Below are 19309 nucleotides of genomic sequence, written 5' to 3'. Positions count from 1 at the left end.
GCAGTCGTTTTCAATTTCATGTCCAGTTGCTGTCAAGGCTGGCAAAGGGAGGGGCTGTGGACGTTGACCGGAAACCTTATCTTCGCCTTCCGTTGATCAAAGCGTTGCTGATCCGGATCGTAAATAAGATCCGGGTTCAGAGATAAAGCTGCGGCTGCCAAGACACGAGTACGCATGACTTTTTCCACCGGTAGATCTTGCGCACTGCTGGATTCTCGAACTCTCTCAAGTTCGGTACTTGACAGCTCGCCATGGGGTCTAACGAAATATTTAAGGATTTTTTTTTATCAGAAATTCCCTTATATTTTTTATTTTTTATTATTATTTAGATAATTTGATATATTACACCCTATATTGTATTTATTTTGTTATTTGTACCCATATTTAAGAATTTTGTAACTCAATTCTTTTTTTTTTCTATAATTCTCATTTAACATACTAGTTAAGCTTGAATGATTTCAACGAGAAATATTTCGTTACAATATACTATATAATTTATAAATATTTAAATTACTTTAATTTTTTCATCTTCTTCTTTTCTTCTAAAAAAATTGAAGTAGAAGAGAAGAAAGGAGGAAGAGAAAGAGAAAGACGAGGAAAGATACAGGCGGTGGTAATCACAGGAGGAAGTGGTTAAGAAATATGAAGAAAGATAACGTAGGAGTAGAGAGGAAAGGTATTTAGGGTATTTTAATAATTTGATCGATACGGTGTTAAATTAGAATTATAAAAAAAAAGGGTTAGATAACAAAATCTGAATCACAAAACAAATAAAGTTTAGTCTATAAAATTCTCTATTATTTACACTGGATAAACAATTATATTTTATAGAGTTCTCTCTTATTTACACTCTAACACATGGATACCTAAGAATTTAAATTACCTACAACGATCTCTTTACCTTTTTTATTTTTATTTTTTTATCTTAACTTAAATAACTTATTTAAAAAATATTAAGGAAGCAGCATTGAAGTTAAAACAAAATATATTTGATATAGAAATTTCATGAAGTGTTTTTTTTTTTTGTGAAATATGAGCTATATTTAGCTGGCTTAACTCCCGGGTGGGGTTAAGGCATCAAAATTTAGGCAGTTATAAAGATTGGGGGGAATGTGATCTGCATGAGAAGAATAGGTGGTCTATTGTTAAGGCATCAAAATTTAAGCTATCCTATTCCTGGCAGAGCCAGTTTGGTCCTACGTGGCACCCGTCATCTGATGTCCATCCCTGTTCATCTAGTAGCTGGGCCCACACCTCCAGCATATATCTGCATGAGAAGAATAGGTGGTCTATCGTTTCCGGATAGATGCCACACAAGGCGCAATTCTGGTCAGGCCTGATTCGGAGCCTATGTAGATAGGCCCGGGTGGGCAATCTGCCCCAGCAGAGTTTCCATGCAAACATGTGAACTCGCGGCGCCAACGGGAGCTGCCACAACACTTGCCAACCTTTCCATCTAGGCTGGCAGCAAAGTTGAAGGTAGGTGTAGATGAACTTTACTCGTGGCTCTCCTTCCGGAATAAATAATATGCGCTAAATGAATAAAGTCTCTCCTATTTGAGACAATTTATTACGCAGAGGAAATCATCATACAGTAGAAAATTTATATATAAAAATCTGCACTGTTTTTATATATAGGCCCCTTTTATTATACATAATTATACAACAAAAAGTCTAATTGGTCTCCTCGACGTCGGTGGACTATTGTTATTTGTTAAATATACATCGTATTATTTATATTTTCCTGCATTTGAGGTAGCAAAATGTTTACGTTGCACGTTATTTTAATTTTTTTTTAAGAAAAAATAAGGACTGCGTTCAATTAAAATATGTAGCACGTCATTGCACGTGCAAATAGTATAGTTGTTATCATTAATGAGATGATTTTTATTAAGTTCTCCACATTACACGTGCCATCTCTTTTGCCGGATTCCCTCCGTCATCTCGTACATCGAGGGGTTCCAGCTCTGCGAACATCTCCTCCACGTGTCCACTAGAATATGTCCCGTAAAATACACGTGGAAGGTCTTAACGTGATAATTCATGTGCCAAGATAAATTTTTATGGTCTTATTGAATATTTTGTCACTTTAAAAAATAGTAAATCTAATTAAAATATAATATAGATAGGAAAATACTATTTAGCTGTCATATAAATTATTAAAAATGATTTAAAAGCTATCCAAAATTTTAATACGAAATAAAATAGTTTACACTAAATCTAAAAAAAGGGTATTTTACTAATTCACTAACTTTAAGAGTATTAAATTACAATGGTAATTTTGAAAGAGTAAAAAAAAATAGTGGTAACTATAATATTTTAAAAATCTTCGGGTGTCTCTAATAAATGAGGTTAACGACGGCCTAATTAGGTCATATGTAATCTTAATGGATCATTAATGACAGGGTCAATTATGGACCACTCTTACCAACTAATTACCAAGAAACGTTTTCTGGTGTCCTTACCATTACCAATGACAAGACAATGGACTGTGTTAACCTACTAATATGATCTGAAAGAAACCAAGAAAGAGAAATAAAGAAGGAAAAGTTATTGGATACTCGTTTGACATTCATTGCTAATCTATCCGATAGACTAGACAACTGCATGCCCAAAACAAGAAGGGAACTGTTCATCTTTGTCATCAAAGGCTCCTTTCAATTATAACTAAATGCAAATATATATATATATATATATACAACTTTTAACTATGCATGAGCCATAAGTTGGCTACTTGCATTACTAGTTGGGTTGAGTCATTTAGTAGAAGCTTCTATGATTCCTAAGCGAGTAGTTTATAAACAGTAGATCATATTAAGATGTGCTCTTCGACGTGGCCAGCCGCCACCATTGTTGAGCCTAAGAGAGGCTTCATCTCGTCTGCTTACTCTTGGGTAGGTAATCGATTCTGGCTCTTTGTTAAGGACAAGTTGCTTGCTCTTATCTTCGTCACAGGCACTACTTTTGATGCCTGACCAAAGAAGTTGATTACTGGCAAGATAATGCCCAATTGATCTGATCATTGGTTCCAAGAGTGGTGTTTGTGTCATTTGGAGTCCCACCAACCTTGTAGGCATGCATGGAGATCGCCTTGTAGTCTTTAAATAGAAGCAATAAATGGCATCTCGTGCTTTGTTTAAGTTAAGTTTCTTGTGTGGAGAACTCCCCCAGCCTTAGCTTCCCTGGTAGCATCGATCCCATTCCCTTTTCATAATCTTTACAAGGACACAAAGCGAAAAAGAAGTCATTAAATATCTGGGACACTGGAGGCTGAATCAAATTGTAACAAAAGTATCAATTAATAACTCAATTATACAAAGCATTCTTCTCACTACCTACCTAACAAAATCTTTACCTTTATTGTGTCATTCTTTTCCAACATTCCAAAGCTGATCTAATGCAACTCTTTACTTTGTTTTTTTTTTCTTTTCCATTCGGTTAACTCATCTCTGGACCTCAGTTAATTTTGTGAAGAAAGTTGCTTCAAGTTTTGTTTTGATGTTGTTGGAATAGTGCGAACTAACTTCCAACTTTAGACTTTGAATAGATTTGGAAATTTAAAATTATAGTGGGAGCAACCCTATTTAGTCTCGACGTCATGAGGTAGGAATTATGCTTTTCTTTTGAGATGGGTTTACATTGTGGCTTTTGCCTTTTGGTCGTCCACCCAAGTGAAGACTAGAGGTGGACTAACAGTCGGTGGTAGATTATGTTTGATTAGATTAAGTGTAAGTGGATCCTCTGCAACCTAAGTTGCAGGAAACATGAAAGGGATGTCTGTGCTGTGGGACCTCTCAAGAGACCCAACAGAAGCAGAGGACAAAGGAAAACAAAACTTTGCCCCCCATGAAATTGGTGTCATGGGGAGTTGTTACAATGTCTCATCAAATAAACAAGAAGAGGTACAGTAGCTATATAATTGAATTCAAACTCAAAAAGGGTACAGTAGTAGTATTAATTTATTTCTTCCTGTCATTGTAGTCAAAAGGATATATACTCCTGGTTATACACCACAGAAGCAATTACCGACTATGTTTATCTGACTGAACTAATTTTACATTCATAGAGACCACAATCTTTGTGAGTTTAAATGTACAAACTGGGACTGATTTGAAGTATACATAGTAGTAAGACAAAAGGAGTCTTGAGACTTGAGTCAATGTAAAAAGAGGACTGCTCTCTCAAGAGGCACACAGTTTTTCCTGGACAACTGGCTTTTCTGCGGCGCAGAATGCTGATAAGGTTGTCTTCCTCGATTCCAAGTACATGGCACCGCAGATATCCATGCAAAGGTTTGGTGCATCTTTCTTGATGTTGAGTAGATGGCCAAGGCAAAATTGAAGTGTGCATGCCAGAGTAACATGCATTGCATTAGGATCTCATGTCTGCCTCGTTGACTTCGGAGTTCATAACGAAGCTAGGGAATGAGACTGTGATGTCCCTGAGAAATATCACAATTATGCAATTAGTCAAAAGATCAGATGAAGAGATGAGATAGTGAGCATGCTCTACAAGAAGAGGTATCGAGTTTAAAAGTAAAATAGCAAGATAAGAGCAAAATATTACAAGAACATGTTTTGGCCGTGGCAAGAGAAAAATCTACAAATATTATAAAGGAAAAATCTACAAGTAAAAGCATGAAAATTTGCTTCAAAATAAGACTCACATAAGGTATGGAAGGGTCATATTCCTTAACAAATATGGACTTCTTTTAGCAAATTCAATCCATTCTTCTAGGTCGATCTTTCCATCACCTTTTGAATCAGCCTGCGCAAATGTCTGTAGGAAATCACGTAAACATCAGAAAGAGTGAAGAAAAGTTGCTACTGCAGATATTATAAGCAAATTAGAGCACATAGATATAAAAGGTTCATTCTCACCCGATCGACAATTGTTTGAACAACTTCGCCTGTAAGTTCTAAATCTGATTCATTTAGTAGAGCCAGTACCATCTCTTTCAGCTGTTGACACAGATCCCATTCATTAGAGTTCTCATATAGCAGCTAGAATTGCAGTGCGGTAAATAGTCCAGAGGTTAGCATTCTTAAACTACTTCAAGATTATGTAGTAAAGCAATTTCTGCTTCACATTATGCAATCACTGAAGAGGCAAATAATATTGCTGTGGAATGGATTATCAACAATCTGTTCCTTTTAACGATGAAAATTGGATATATGTACTTTTATTTAATCTCCTTGATTATCAATAAAAACCTTGATAGGAGAGATACTTACCTCATCAGGTTCAATGAAGCCCGTGCATCTCAAGTCATACAATCTAAATGCAACTGCCAAAAATGGATCACCACATTATTAGTCATCGTCCAAAGTCTTAATTTTGACACATGCCTAAACTCATCCTAAGACCAAACTAATGGCTAACAAAAGCTATGAGGAACCAAAGGCACAACAAATTGGCGAAATAAATATCGCATAGAAACAAGGTATGAAAGTAAAGAGTTCATACATCCAATTTTTTCTGATTCAGGTGCACGCGGGTGGAATACACTAAGAGATCGAACAAATTCACCGAAATCAATAGCACCATTTCTTTTGATGTCAAACAAGTCAAATACCTGCATAGATTAGCCAAGCCAAATCAAGAAATTTAGTAACTGAAAATGTTGAGATTAAGTGCACATCCATAGATGCATACATAATAAATTAGATTTAAGGCATCCAATTCAGTATCAATTATCTAGCACAGACCAATGCTGAAACGAAAACATAGATGTTAACTGAATGCACTGAAAATTCTCACCCTGTCCACAAAGAGATTTTGCTTGTTGCTGTTCCTGAACAGAGCAAGTTTGAACTCTTCCTGATCAAAGAAATGCCACAAAGCACACATATTATAAGATGTGAAATCTCCATCAACATAATATATAACAAAATTTTTAACCCTATATCACCTTGTTAATGAGGCCATCTTTACTAATTGAACAGCTCAATTTCTTAAACAGCTCACCCAATGCTTCTACTTCATTCACTGTAACTGCCATTATACCAAAAAAAAGAAGAAAAAAGTCATATAAGGAGGGCAAACATTTTTAAAAATGTTAGGACCTAAGACAGCTGCACTGATGAGTTTCTAATTTCAAATAATTATAATCATAAGCACAAAAAAAAGGAAATTAGTAACCCTAACTCAAGCATGTTTTTTTTTTCGAAAAAGAAAAAAAGAAAGAAAGAAAGAAAGAAAGAAAAAGATGCTGATGGCATGTTCAAGAAGCAGGAATAATAAAATCTACAGATAATCTTCATAAAAAAAGAAATGAAGAATGATGATAGCTGCTCACAAGATGTTTCATTAGCAAGAGCAACAGGATCTTCACATCCCTCTGGCTGCATATGCTTGATATGCTTCGAAGAGAAACAACCCATCGAAGGATATTCCTACAATAACAATTTGTCAAATAAGCACCTGCCATTCAAAGACCGACAAGAATATAATCCCAAGTTGACCATGATTTCAAAGTAACAAAGGAAAATGGAAGAATATCTCATGACTGGTTCATACTAAATTCTATGTTCCAGTACTGACTGATTCGATAGAGAAATATTTGGATAGCAACCAAGTCAGAGATCAGGCGTCAACCCCTGTAGTAGAACTTCCGAACGTCGTCAAAATTTATCTTCTAGAGTCAATTAAAATTCACCTGCAGTAGTCACCTAATTCAATTAATTGATGGAATGGATTAAAGCTCCAGAATCAAATTAGACACTAAAAACTCTCTCATTCTTTTGATTAACAAAAGATTGATAGAGAAAAGTAACAAAAAGGAAAAGGAAAAAAAAAAAACTCGGATTTGTCCACTAATTAACAAGCGCTTCTTAGGTTTGATCAAGCATGGAGTCACGACCATCATAATTCAAACAATGATACCATAAAAACAACAAAAAGAAAATTTCCGCCCCAATCCCAATTGCAGAGGAAAAGAAAAGGTTCTGGACCAACAAAAATCACTTTTGCGCCAATTCTAACAAAACCCAGATAGGAATTCTTGCCAAACCATAATAAAACTCCAGAAGGAGGCTAATGTACTACAAATTATAACACAAAAGAGGGCAATTTCCGAATCCAAGCGGCAAACTTTCTTATACCAGGGCTTTGATTTCTGAAGAAGAGAAGAAAGAAAAACAAAACCCAAATCGAGATCAACAGCATCGACTTATATAAAAGAGAAACACGTGAAACCTTTAGTTAAAGTAGCCGAAAGTTTATAAAGCGGTCTTCTCCTATTTTTCCTCTGCCCCTCTCTTCAGGCCATTGTTTTTATCGTCGAAGGCTAGCCAGCCATGTCTTCTTCATGACTCCATTACTTATCACCCTCCGTATTCACATTTATTACAATAACACCCCTTAGTTGACTTATAAAGAGGGCATCTATTGTTTGACCTCTTGGGTTAAACTGTAGTACAAAATTCCATCACGTTTCTAATTCTATCCATACTTCGCAGTTGGGAAATATTGAAATGCAATCAAACGCAGATGACAAGCAAATAGAATTAGTTTGACACTGGTGCGCTTCAATTTAGATATTTTATTTGGAAGAACAACACAATGCCAAGAGATGAACAATGCAAAATTGTCCTTAGCCTAACAGGATAGATATGAAATGCAGTAACCTACAACTTAGTAGATATATATATTAAAAAATACAAGTTAGTAGATATACGACGAATGTTAATAACTTGGTATATATATATATCTGGAGTGTTTAAGCTGCTTATCCATCCTTATCCAACTCTACAAGCTACCGTGTATGAAAGTGGAATAAATGGGCTTGGGAATTTGGATGGGGCTTAATAAGTCAAACCTTAATCGGATCTAAGTCCAATCATCTTATGGGCTATTGTAGCAGCCCAATATCAACTCCTCGGCCCACGAGAGAGCTCCTTCGCCGAGATTCGTGCATTCTATCACGATAACTCCTGCTACTTTACGATCACCGTCGAATCTCACTCTAAAGATCGATCTCCTTCTCCCTCTAAATCCCTAAACCCTTCGATTAAATCGTTCCCTTCTCGAGTTCGTTCTTTCTCCCCACGAATCCGACGCCATGTCTCTCTCCAGACCTCTCTTCTCCCACATCAAATGCTTCAAACCCTCGCCTTTCTCCTTCCCTTTTCTCCTCCCTGGCCGCCGTCACTTCCCCAGCCCCGCCGCCATCCGCTACTTCTCTTTCGCCACGCCGGAGGAAGCCGCCGCCGAGCGCCGCCGCCGCAAGAGACGCCTCCGCATCGAGCCACCCCTCTCCCACCGCCCTGCCCAGCAGCGCGTCCCCTCCTCTCCCATCCCCAAATCCCCCAACTCCCCCAAGCTTCCGGAGCCCGTCTCCTCGCTGTCCGGAAACCGCCTCGCGCTCCACGACCGCATATTAAACCTGATCCGTGTCAACGACCTCGACGAGGCATCCCTCCTCACCCGCCACTCTATCTACTCCAACTGCCGCCCCACCGTCTTCACCTGCAACGCAGTCCTCGCCGCCCTCCTCCGGCAGGGTCGGTACGCCGACCTCCTCACCCTCCATCGCTTCGTCACGCAGGCCTCCGTCGCCCCTACCGTCGTCACACACAACCTCCTCCTCCAGGCCTACTGCGACTGCCGCAAGACGGACACCGCCCTCGAGCACTTTCGCCTCCTCCTCAAGGAGGATTCGCCCGTCCTCCCTTCGCCGACCACCTACCGCATCCTCGCCAAGGGACTCATCGATAACAAGAAGCTCGAGCAGGCCGTCGAGCTCAAGGACGGCATGATCGAGCGCGGACTCGTCGCCCCTGACCCGATCGTGTACAATTTCCTCATGTCTGGCTTCGTCAACGCCAATGATCCAGAAAAGGTGCTGTCCTTATTCGAGGAACTTAAAGATAAGCTCGGCGGTGGGATGATACTTGACGGCATTGTCTATGGCAACCTCATGAAAGGCTACTTCTTACAAGGGATGGAAAAAGAGGCAATGGATTGCTACAGTGAGGTCCTTGGGGAAGGCTCCAAGGTTAGATTCAGCGCAGTCAGCTACAACTCGGTTCTAGATGCTTTGGGGAGGAACGGGAAGTTAGATGAGGCTATCAACCTGTTTGACAGAATGATGAATAAGGAGCACGAGCCGCCAAGGAGAATCGCCGTGAATTTGGGCAGCTTTAATGTGATGGCGGACGCATATTGCCTTGCGGGTAGGTTTGACGATGCGATTACGGTGTTTCGGAGGATGGGGGAGAAGAATTGCATCCCTGATGTGTTGTCGTATAATAATATGATTGACCAGTTCGGGACGCACAAGTTGGTTGGGGAAGCAGAGGAGTTATATAAGGAGATGGGAGAGCGTGGGATTAATCCCGACGAGTACACATATGTTCTGCTAGTGGAGGCGTGCTTCAGAGTGGATAGAGTGGACGACGCTGTGGGATACTTCAAGAAGATGGTGGAGGTGGGTCTGAGACCGAATGCCAATGCGTACAATAAAATTATCAGTGGATTAGTCAATGTGGGAAGGATAGACGATGCTCAGGGGTTCTTTGACCTGATGCCAGAGAAGGAGGCGAAGCCGAACATCACAAGCTATGAGTTGTTGCTTAAGGCATATGTTGATGCGGGGAGATTGGACGATGCAATTAAGGCGGCTAAGGGTACTCTTTTGGACGAAAACGTGGCGCTGAGTGATGACATGAAAGAGCTTCTGGAGGGGGCACTCAAGAGAGAGGGGAGGGAGGAGGATATGGGGAAGTTGTATGAGGATGTCGAGAGGGAGAAAGCCGAGGCAGCTGCTCGTGCTGCAGAGGAGAAGGCTAGAGCTGAGGCTCTTGCGAAGGAAGAGGAGGAGAGGAAGAAGGCGGAGGCTGCTGCGAAGGAGGAGGCCGCTGCCCGAGCGAGTAAAGCGGCTATTGAGGCAGTCCTTGGCCGAAAAAAGGAAGAGGCTAAAGAGGATTCCCCCACTGGAGGTGCCAGTGCTGTTGATACCGGGTTTCTTAAAGGACTAGGCATTGGGAATGAAACAGCTGAGGAAAAGAAAGCTGATGTTGTTGAAGCCCGCAATGTTGATGAAGATATTCTGAAGGAAGAGAAGCAAGATGTTTTGTTGAATGATGAAACAAAGGAAGGAGATGGAGATGCTTCTAAGCAAATCACAGTTTAATGAACTTGATTCCTTTTTATGAGTTTCATATTGCAAGTAGCTGTAACTTATAGTGGTATCCTGTGGTTATCTATAAGGGTTTATAAGCGTTTTTGGGATCTGACGATTTCATCATCATATCACCATTTTCTCACCAATTGTACTTCTTTTTAACTGGATTTTACATGACGCACTTGGAGCTTAAATGAAAAATTCTTTCCTCTGTAGCATCAAATTGTGTTTAAATTGATGAAAGATTTTCTCCGTCTTAAAATGTAAATATTGAGTTTGATAATTGCAGTGTGCAGCAGGGAATTGAGTCAAAATACCTGAAGTTATGATACTAGATTAAAAGTATCAGTGGCTTATATGATCAGGATCCATAAAACTTCCAGATTTAAAGATTATTCAGCTATTAGCCACATTTTATATGGAGCAATCTAAGCAACTCACATTTGAACAAAAACCAATGTCCTGCCTTGGTTTGTGAAAATGAAGGGCTTTTTGTCCACGCCTTACTTGTTATAAGATTCGAACTACAAATTTTGAATGTTAATCTTGAGTCTGGAGTCTGGTTTCTGATGTTCAAGCTTCACATTTGATGATCCTGCTTGTTGAGCTTTTTGTTGCAATATTCACACCCAAGTTTCAAAAACTCTCTATCAAGCTTGTAATTTGTTTGTGCAGTAGGAGCTCCTTTTCTTTTCTTTTTTTGCCTTATCCTGAAGCTAAATTCCTTTGGATATCTGGAATATAACTTTCGTCCTTTTTTTTCCTTATCTTCTACACTGTAATCTCTCAGATAAGATAAATTTTTGTACCAATTTGGTGAGGCATCTTCTGTTATACATCTTTAATATACAAACATTCCCCATCTTTTCTGCTTCAGTTTGCTGCCAAATCAAATTGAGGTTGGCATGAAAAAGAGAATGATTCAAAAGCATTAACTATTTGAGTTAGTTAGTTGCTGAACTAAAATGCCGACTTTCCTAACGCTTAGGAATAAATTGCCGACTCGATCTACGAGAAGACGGCAACGCCTTCACCGCTTGTTTCCGACTTCAGATGAAGGCTATCTCTTTGCCGTTGCAGTGCAGGCCCCCGCCCTAAAACCCTCGAATTCGGATAAACCTATGAGATCACTCTCCCTTCCTCTCCAGCAATCACCGTTTCCCTCCGATTCGAAAACCCTAGAAATCCCAAATGCTCTCCTCCAATCTCCTCTCCGGTGAATTCCATCTCTCTCCTAGGGTTTCCCCCTTTTCTCATCGCCGCGCCTCCACCACCGCCTTCTCCTTTCCTGTTCCCCTCCGCGTCCAGTTCAATCCCCTTCAGCTCGGTAGGAGAACCCTCGGAAGGTCCAGAGTCCGTCGCTCCGTCGTCGTTTTCGGCAAGCTCGATGCGGATACCAATGGCGGGCCCCCCTCCGGCGATGACTTCGTTACAAGGATTCTGAAGGAGAATCCTAGCCAGGTCGAGCCCAAGTTCCTGGTCGGGGATCGCTTCCTTACCCTGAGGGAGAAGCAGGGGGCCGGTAAAGCTCCAACCCTTAGGGCAATTCAGCTCGTGAAGCGGCTTTTGGGTGAGTCCGGGGTTAAAAAGGAAAGAAATGGGGGTGATCGTGAGGGCGATGCATCGAGGAACGTGTACCTTAATGACATTTTGAGGGAATTCAAAGGCAAACTTTATGTACCCGAGGAAGTGTTCAAGGCAGACTTGTCTGAGGAGGAGGAGTTTGAGAGGAACTTGAGGGAGCTTCCCATGATGGGATTTGAGGACTTCCAGAAGCATCTGAAGGCTGGCAAGGTCAACCTTTTGACGTCTAAGTCCACAAATGGGAGTCCTCTGGAGTTTGGTTATAGGGATTTTATCGTCGACTTGAAGGAGATTCCTGGGGACAAGAGTATACAGAGAACCAAATGGTGGGAACAAGAATTCTTGCTGAAATTCGTCTCTTATATCATTGGATTCTGAGCTTTGTTGTAGTTTGGTAGTTACTTTCTATTTATGGCTTATGGCAGGGCTATTAGATTAAATGCGAGTCAAGCACAAGCTGTCATGGAAGAGTACACAGGGCCGCAGTATGAGATTGAGAAGCATACAACGGTCAGCTATCCTACTCTTTTTCTCTTCAAATATATCACTGCCATAACTTGATGCAAATTGAAGGATTATAATCCTGAAGTAGATTGAGCATGTGTGAACTTTTTGTCAACGTTTGTGGCTTTTGAAGTCCTTTACATTTGTAGTTACTGATGCTACCCATTAGACCATAACAGATTGTTGATGTAGAAAGAAAGTCAAAATTTTGGTGTGTCATCCGAAACTGGATGGTCTGGCAACTGAACTCATATATATCTTTTATTTTGTGGTTTCTGGACTCCCAGAATTTTCCAAGTTTCTTGTGATACATAGAATATCGCTCTTCATCATTTTCATGGTAAGGGTTCATTTATCAGACACGACTGACATGAATTCAGACATTGTGGTTCTGGTGTGAAATATTTTAATCTGAATTGGGCATCCAGATCAATATCTTTTCCTTCATGATGCATCAGACTCTTTATTGATTTTCATGCATCATGCATCAGTCATGGTCAGCTTAAGGTATCAGGAGATGTAATTATCTCGTATCAGATTTATACATGAAGAATTAGTAATTATCTCTTATGAACTTGCTACTAGGCGTGTTTCTCCCTTGTGAATCATTAACATTCCAGATGACTAAAGTTACGGAGCCTCTATTAATTTTCCCTCATGGCGTTTTGTATTTCAGCCTCTGACAAGTGCTTTATGGTTATGCAGTCTTATATTGCAAAATTACCGGAATACCCTCATCCTGTGGCATCCTCTATCTCAAGCAGAATGATGGTTGAACTTGGTATGGTGACAGCATTAATAGCTGCTTCTGCTGCAGTGATAGCTGGTTTCATGGCATCTGCAGCTTTTGCGGTAACCAGTTTCCTGTATGGTGCTACCATATATGTCGTGTGGCCCCTCACCAGACCACTTCTTAAGATTGTTCTCAGTATAGTATCCAGTATCACAGAAAGGATCTGGGATTACATTCTTGATATCTTCAGTGATGGAGGGATCTTTTCAAAAATGTATGAATTTTACACTTTCGGTGGTGTCTCTGCCAGTCTTGAGATGCTGAAACCAATCATGCTTGTGTTTGTTACCATGGTCCTTCTAGTTCGGTTTACTCTGTCAAGGAGGCCAAAGAACTTCAGGAAATGGGTATTCCTTCTTCCTTCTCTTTTTTCTTATGAAGTTATGTCTTGGCTTATGGCTGGAAGCTACAAGTTGACCCAATAGTAGGCTGCTTGGGTAGATCTTTTACAAGTGTTCAGGCAAGTTTCTGCTCAATGCATGCATTAGTCCAACTGCTCAAGATTTGAGCTGGGGGCACGCTTAATAAGCTGAACAGCTACACAATCAGCTCTAACTTATATCTTAAATCAAAGTTCATACTCAACTCAGGTCGTGATGAACCAGCCTATAAATCGAGTCAGATTGGATTCTTTTTTAAAACAGCGGAGCAGTAGCCTAGATGTGTCCAAGCTGCTCGTTAAATCCTTAGAATGTCAAAATCCCTAACTAGTTTGAATTGTTATGTAATGTGTGGCTTTGATTTCTTTATTATTTAGTCACTTGTCTACATATTTTGAGCAGGATATATGGCAAGGTATTGAATTTGGCCAGTCCAAGCCACAGGCCCGAGTTGATGTAAGTCCTTAAGCCTTCAGTTCTGTGTATTATATTATTGTAAAGTTATTTGTCACAAATCATTCTGATTTCTACCCATCATGAATCCACCGCTGGTGTTAGCTGATGCAAACATATGGCCTCCTTTACCATAGCCATAAATTTGTTTTCTTGATCACAGGGCTCTACAGGTGTGAAATTCAGTGATGTTGCTGGGATAGATGAAGCAGTTGAGGAACTCCAGGAGGTCTGATATTGTGCTAATAATCACTTTGAGAATCTAGTGTGGTATTATCTTGTACTGCAGCTTTGTTATTTATTGCTTTGCTCGGATGGGTTTTAATCTGAAAAACCAGATAGTAGATGTTCTGACTCTGCCTTAGATTCATTTATTGCTATAAGTTTGTAGGTCTGTCAGTTGTCGTTTCAAGGAGATTTATATGATTCTTTTTCTTGATTTTATACGTTATCAGAAATAAAACCCAGTATTACCTTATTTGTTTCTTCTCTCTATCTGATAAAGAATGTTTCTAGCCGTGCTTTTCATATTGAGAGTTCCACCAACTGAGATTTTTCTTTATTTCTGATATTTTTCTATACTATTGATAATGTCTTATTATGAACCTCATTTTCTTTGTATAGTTGGTAAGATATTTAAAGAATCCAGATTTATTTGATAAGATGGCAATCAAACCTCCACATGGTGTCCTTTTGGAAGGTCCTCCTGGATGTGGGAAGGTTAGTTGTTTTTGTTTATGTTGTGGTCAGTTTGATTTTTTTTTATCTAATTGGTTTAGTATGGCATTTTACAATTATTGACTTGAGTCATTTCTATGCTTGTTCTTAAGACCCTCGTTGCAAAAGCTATTGCTGGTGAAGCTGGTGTACCATTTTATCAAATGGCTGGCTCTGAGTTTGTTGAAGTTCTAGTTGGTGTTGGTTCTGCTAGAATCAGAGATCTTTTCAAGAGAGCCAAGGTTATGATGCGATCCAAGTCTAATCTCTTTTAAACGTGAATTTTCCATGCAAGGACAGTAGAATGACTTCTCAGAGGAGTTCTATATTTATTGGGTTATTTATGTCCTATTTAACCATGCCAGTGTGTGTGACTAGCTAACTGCAACATTTTTTTGATGAAATTTGTTGGACTTTTAATTTAACGTGTTCTATTATGTTCCCTGGCACATAGGACATTATTGGTAATGTCTTTTGTTATGTTTCTGTTTGCACATTATATCATCTATTGATCTAGTTATTGATGGGTACTATCTAACTAGAATGTTTATTTAACCATCTCATCGCTTTGTTATTAATCATGTGGGTTGCATGCTTTCCATGACAAGATTTTCTTTCTGTGATCTTTTCTTTTTCTCAAATATGCAACATCACTTAACCTTTAGGCCTGGATCATTATGTGAATAGTTGGTGATTCTACACTTTGGAGAATTTTCAACTCTTCATGCTTTATGGAGTATGTAGGAACCTATGTTAATATACTGTACATATTAAATATGTTTAAATTTTATGCAGGTAAATAAACCATCTGTTGTGTTTATTGATGAGATTGATGCATTGGCTACCAGGTATGTCAATACCTTAGTTGTCTAAATAACACCAGCCTGCTTCATCATATTTAGTCGAGTAATCTTGGTTCTTCATTTTTGTTTATATATCACCATTTATATGTTCCAGATAGAGATCATATATTTCATTGCCATGAAATATTGGATAGTATTAGTTCTGTTATGATAGCAAATTGATGTTTTGCATATGATATGATCAGACGCCAGGGGATTTTCAGTGAATCAACAAACTACCTCTACAATGCTGCAACACAAGAGAGAGAAACTACGCTCAACCAACTCCTCATAGAGCTTGATGGCTTTGATACTGGAAAGGGTGTTATATTTTTGGGTGCAACTAATCGTATGGATTTGTTAGATCCAGCACTTCTTCGACCAGGTCGCTTTGACCGCAAGGTTGGTCTCTAGGTTTTATAGCTTAAGAAAAAATGTGAAAGTTAATCTTCAGATGCAGGGCCCTACTGTTTAGTATCACTGGAATCTTATTGTTTCGCTGTTCACCTGTTCTACTTTCATAAGAAGCTTATTTCATCTTGCTATCTAAGCACACGTGATTTATGTACACTATGCTAGTAGCTTACTTATCTTTGACATTTTTGTATATACCTCTGATGAATTATGGAAATACTAGATCATTTTAAGCGACTATTATGATGACAGGTAGTCATGGTTATATTCTTTTACTTTGTGAAACTGAAAGAATGTAATATAATTGTGTTTTTTTTTCATTTCACACCCTACATTATTTTTATTGATGTACTTCATTATAACTCTTTATTTCCAGATACGAATTCGTCCATCAGGGGTGAAAGGGCGTTTAGACATTTTGAAAGTTCATGCTCGCAAAGTCAAGATGTCACCATCTGTTGACCTGTCAACTTATGCTCAAAATTTGCCTGGTACTCTGCTTCTTATACATTTCATAATTTATGTTGTTAGCAAGAATACACTAAAGAAACTGTTCTCATCTTCAGATAAATTTGGGCCTATTACTTTGTCTCTATTTATTGGAGTATCCATAGGATGCTATGTTGCTGGAAATGAATTATTTGTTTAATTTAAAGTATTTCCTGGGAGAACGATTCTGATCTCACTGAGAAATTAATGGGGAAAATTGTTCCATGGTAGAGGATTAGGCTAGTTGATGCCAGTAAGACATTTGACCCTAACCAAATACAGGATGAAACAGATATGGATAATTTGTTTTTTCATATGCTGATTTACCTACCTTCTGAATTAATTGCTTACGTGCAGTTTATTGAGTTGGTTTGTCTCTTAACATTAAGTACAATCTAGGTTGGACGGGAGCTAAATTGGCACAATTGGTCCAAGAGTCTGCTTTAGTAGCAGTAAGAAAGGGGCATCAATCAATTCTTCAGTCAGATATGGATGATGCAGTTGATCGGCTCACTGTTGGACCCAAGCGATTGGGAATTGAATTAGGTCATCAAGGGCAATGTAGGAGGGCTGTGACTGAGGTTGGAGTTGCAATGACATCTCATTTGTTGAGACGATATGAGAATGCAAAAGTTGAAATCTGTGAACGTATTTCAATTATTCCTCGTGGCCAGGTCTTCTCTGCTCTGCTTACCTCTGCTAGCACTTCTGAGTACATTATTCAATTGCATGCTGTTCCATTTATTTTTCTCTTTTAATGAAATTTCTGTTCTTTATGTTTTGAAATAAACCTAAATTATAATCTATACTGGCAGACACTCTCTCAAATTGTTTTCCACCATCTTGATGAAGAGTCATACATGTTTGAAAGGCGGCCTCAGTTGATGCATCGCCTTCAGGTACTATTTCTAGTTTTATCAGGGATTAGGTTTACACTGAGCTGCCGAATTATTTCTGAGCGCTAATATGTGATCTTAACTGTAAAAAGGTTCTATTAGGGGGCAGAGCTGCTGAAGAAGTTATTTATGGACGAGATACATCAAAAGCCTCCCTTAAGTATCTTGAAGATGCAACTTGCCTTGCTCGTAAAATGTTATCCATGTAAAGCATTTTACAGAATAACTGTCGAAAGTTTTTCTTCCATTTGATTTGTATTCATCTACTAAGATTTTTCCATTAACAGTTGGAATTTGGAGAATCCTATGACAATACATGGAGAGCCCTTTCCTTGGAGAAGAAAACCTAGTTTTATTGGACCACGTTTGGATTTTGAAGGATCACTATATGATGACTATGGCCTCATTGAACCTCCTATTAACTTTGACTTAGATGATCGTGTTGCTCAAAGAACTGAGGAACTGATGAGAGATACATATGAGAAAACTACTACTCTGTTGAGAAGACATACCGCAGCTCTTCTGAAGACAGTGAAGGTATTCTCTTATCTGGAACTTATCTGAATGTTATCTCTGCTATAGATTATTATTTGATGTATCACTTTGGCAATGGAATCCTGTACTTCTTGAATTATGTATGATAAGAGAGCAAACAAACAGACTTCAATAGTAGGACAGAAGTTGGGTCCATCACTTGCCATCTTCTCCTCAATTGAAGTTCTCCAACTTGTTACTTGAAAGCTAATCCACTAATAGCAAAAGCAGGAATGGAAATGGCCACTTGCTGAACAAGTTCTGTAGCCTCTCTAGGAGACCTAGATGATTATGCTTAAAGTGCTGGTTTTTAAGTGGATGTCAACTAGACTTTCATGATTGACTCTTTTCCCTTTGCAGGTTCTATTGGACAACAAGGAGATCAGTGGAGATCATATCGAATTTATTCTGAATAGTTATCCTGCAGATACTCCTGTAAAGCTTGTTCTGGAGGAGAAAGATCCAGGAAGCTTACCATTGTTCGAGGTGGACGGCGATGCCGATATGGTTTTGCAACCACTACTCCCTGTAAAAGAAGCAGCAGGTGATATTGCTGGGGCGAACTAGATGATTTCTTCACCTTTAACTCGAGACAGCAAGATATTTCGCCATGATTAGCCTATTGCAATGCCCAGGATTTGCAAAATCTCGTGTGCAGAAATTGGAAGCTAGTCGCAACGATTTGTTGCTGCGACCAGCCATTTTTGACAATACTACCTGGCTAATTGGCGAGGGGGTCTAAGGAGTTCATGGTCAGATCATCACTCCTTGAAGAGAAAAAGATAAGCCTTAGTGTGATTGTTCGCCAAGATTTTATTCTTTTATTTATTTTAGTTACCATGTGAAACCCCATCGGCTTGTGTATTGAAAAAAGTAAAGAGATGCTTGTGTTTCACTGGCGGATATATATATTTTGCTGATATACTTAGTAGCGTTGTATTGTTTGAGCAGCCGATGTTAAATTTGTGTCTGGCTCTCTGCCAAATGAATCCACATAACAAGTTGCAGATTGTCCTATGACACTTTTGTAGCCTTCCCTCTGCTGTAAGTATGATGAGACAGCTAGTGTAACAGGTGATCAATGATTACAGCTGGGGAGAAAAAGGCAAATCATCAGGCTAAGCAGCTAATGAAGTTAAATCGTCTCTCTTTTTCTCCTTAGAGCAAAAGTTAATAGGCAGAGCAGCTATTAATCGTTTCAACTCAGTTGACACCGCGATGCTCGGAATTATCACACTATCTACTATCTACCTTTCTGGAAGACAAAACGATTAATTAGCGGCGTTGGAATATTTTGAACCACGCCGGACAAGCCAAAGAGGAAAATAAACGATGACGATGCATAGCCCAAGAACCAAGGTAGGCAGTAGTCACTGTGGTTTCCGAGGCAGGGAGAAAAAGCAAAAGAAAACAAAGACGACACGCGTAGGAGTCAAATCCCTCCCGGTCTCCCATGTGCACCCCTGCCGACCGTTCTCCCCCCACCTCCTCTCAGAACGACAGCGACGCTTCTCTCTCTCTCTCCATCCCATTACTACTTTTCGTCTTATTAGGAGTTTTATTTAGAGAACTAAACG

At 39.3% G+C, this 19309-nt stretch overlaps 3 protein-coding genes across 8 annotated transcripts; 2 read left to right on the top strand and 1 right to left on the bottom strand.

The window, feature by feature from the left end:
- Nucleotides 1-3941: 3941 nt before the first annotated feature.
- LOC140797783 (calcineurin B-like protein 4) lies at nucleotides 3942-7298 on the bottom strand. 6 transcript variants are annotated; one of them, XM_073151433.1, is made up of 10 exons: nucleotides 7198-7298; nucleotides 6520-6658; nucleotides 6299-6395; nucleotides 5912-5994; nucleotides 5761-5820; nucleotides 5467-5575; nucleotides 5235-5287; nucleotides 4881-4961; nucleotides 4667-4779; nucleotides 3942-4441 (listed from the first exon to the last, which is right to left on the bottom strand). In XM_073151433.1, the coding sequence occupies exons 3-10, from the start codon at nucleotides 6381-6383 to the stop codon at nucleotides 4372-4374; spliced, it is 654 nt and encodes a 217-aa protein (XP_073007534.1). In that variant the 5' UTR covers nucleotides 6384-6395; nucleotides 6520-6658; nucleotides 7198-7298; the 3' UTR covers nucleotides 3942-4371. The 6 variants fall into 6 exon arrangements, with proteins under 6 accessions (XP_073007534.1, XP_073007536.1, XP_073007539.1 ...); XM_073151435.1 differs by having other exon boundaries at nucleotides 6544-6658; nucleotides 7198-7294; XM_073151438.1 differs by having other exon boundaries at nucleotides 6598-6658; nucleotides 7198-7282.
- A 683-nt stretch (nucleotides 7299-7981) lies between these two features.
- On the top strand, nucleotides 7982-10344 carry LOC140798165 (pentatricopeptide repeat-containing protein At3g49240, mitochondrial). The gene has a single exon (XM_073151929.1). The coding sequence runs from the start codon at nucleotides 8063-8065 to the stop codon at nucleotides 10133-10135; it is 2073 nt and encodes a 690-aa protein (XP_073008030.1). The 5' UTR covers nucleotides 7982-8062; the 3' UTR covers nucleotides 10136-10344.
- A 703-nt stretch (nucleotides 10345-11047) lies between these two features.
- Nucleotides 11048-18679, top strand: LOC140798162 (probable inactive ATP-dependent zinc metalloprotease FTSHI 1, chloroplastic). Its single transcript, XM_073151926.1, has 15 exons — nucleotides 11048-12036; nucleotides 12136-12220; nucleotides 12920-13354; nucleotides 13790-13843; nucleotides 14004-14069; nucleotides 14465-14560; nucleotides 14671-14799; nucleotides 15353-15405; nucleotides 15606-15801; nucleotides 16190-16304; nucleotides 16702-16976; nucleotides 17118-17201; nucleotides 17291-17403; nucleotides 17486-17735; nucleotides 18093-18679. The coding sequence occupies exons 1-15, from the start codon at nucleotides 11318-11320 to the stop codon at nucleotides 18297-18299; spliced, it is 2877 nt and encodes a 958-aa protein (XP_073008027.1). The 5' UTR covers nucleotides 11048-11317; the 3' UTR covers nucleotides 18300-18679.
- The last annotated feature ends 630 nt before the right edge of the window (nucleotides 18680-19309 follow it).

Source organism: Typha latifolia, chromosome 11, assembly GCF_019914945.1.
Source record: "Typha latifolia isolate L0001 chromosome 11, TyphaL0001v2, whole genome shotgun sequence".
Lineage (NCBI taxonomy): Eukaryota > Viridiplantae > Streptophyta > Magnoliopsida > Poales > Typhaceae > Typha > Typha latifolia.
The sequence above is the reverse complement of the archived record's forward strand: the minus strand, read 5'-3'. Positions and strand labels throughout refer to the sequence as shown.

Bases quoted from the DNA above. Each gene is read 5' to 3' on its own strand.
- LOC140798165 (XM_073151929.1), top strand. From the start codon at position 8,063: ATGTCTCTCTCCAGACCTCTCTTCTCCCACATCAAATGCTTCAAACCC.
- LOC140798162 (XM_073151926.1), top strand. From the start codon at position 11,318: ATGCTCTCCTCCAATCTCCTCTCCGGTGAATTCCATCTCTCTCCTAGG. The intron at 13,844-14,003 runs GTAAGTCCTTAA...TCTTGATCACAG, and splicing joins AGCCACAGGCCCGAGTTGAT to GGCTCTACAGGTGTGAAATT. The intron at 16,305-16,701 runs GTACTCTGCTTC...AGTACAATCTAG, and splicing joins TTATGCTCAAAATTTGCCTG to GTTGGACGGGAGCTAAATTG.
- LOC140797783 (XM_073151433.1), bottom strand. From the start codon at position 6,383: ATGGGTTGTTTCTCTTCGAAGCATATCAAGCATATGCAGCCAGAGGGA. The intron at 5,995-6,298 runs GTGAGCAGCTAT...GTATAATGGCAG, and splicing joins TCTTGCTAATGAAACATCTT to TTACAGTGAATGAAGTAGAA. The intron at 5,576-5,760 runs GTGAGAATTTTC...TAATCTATGCAG, and splicing joins AAAATCTCTTTGTGGACAGG to GTATTTGACTTGTTTGACAT.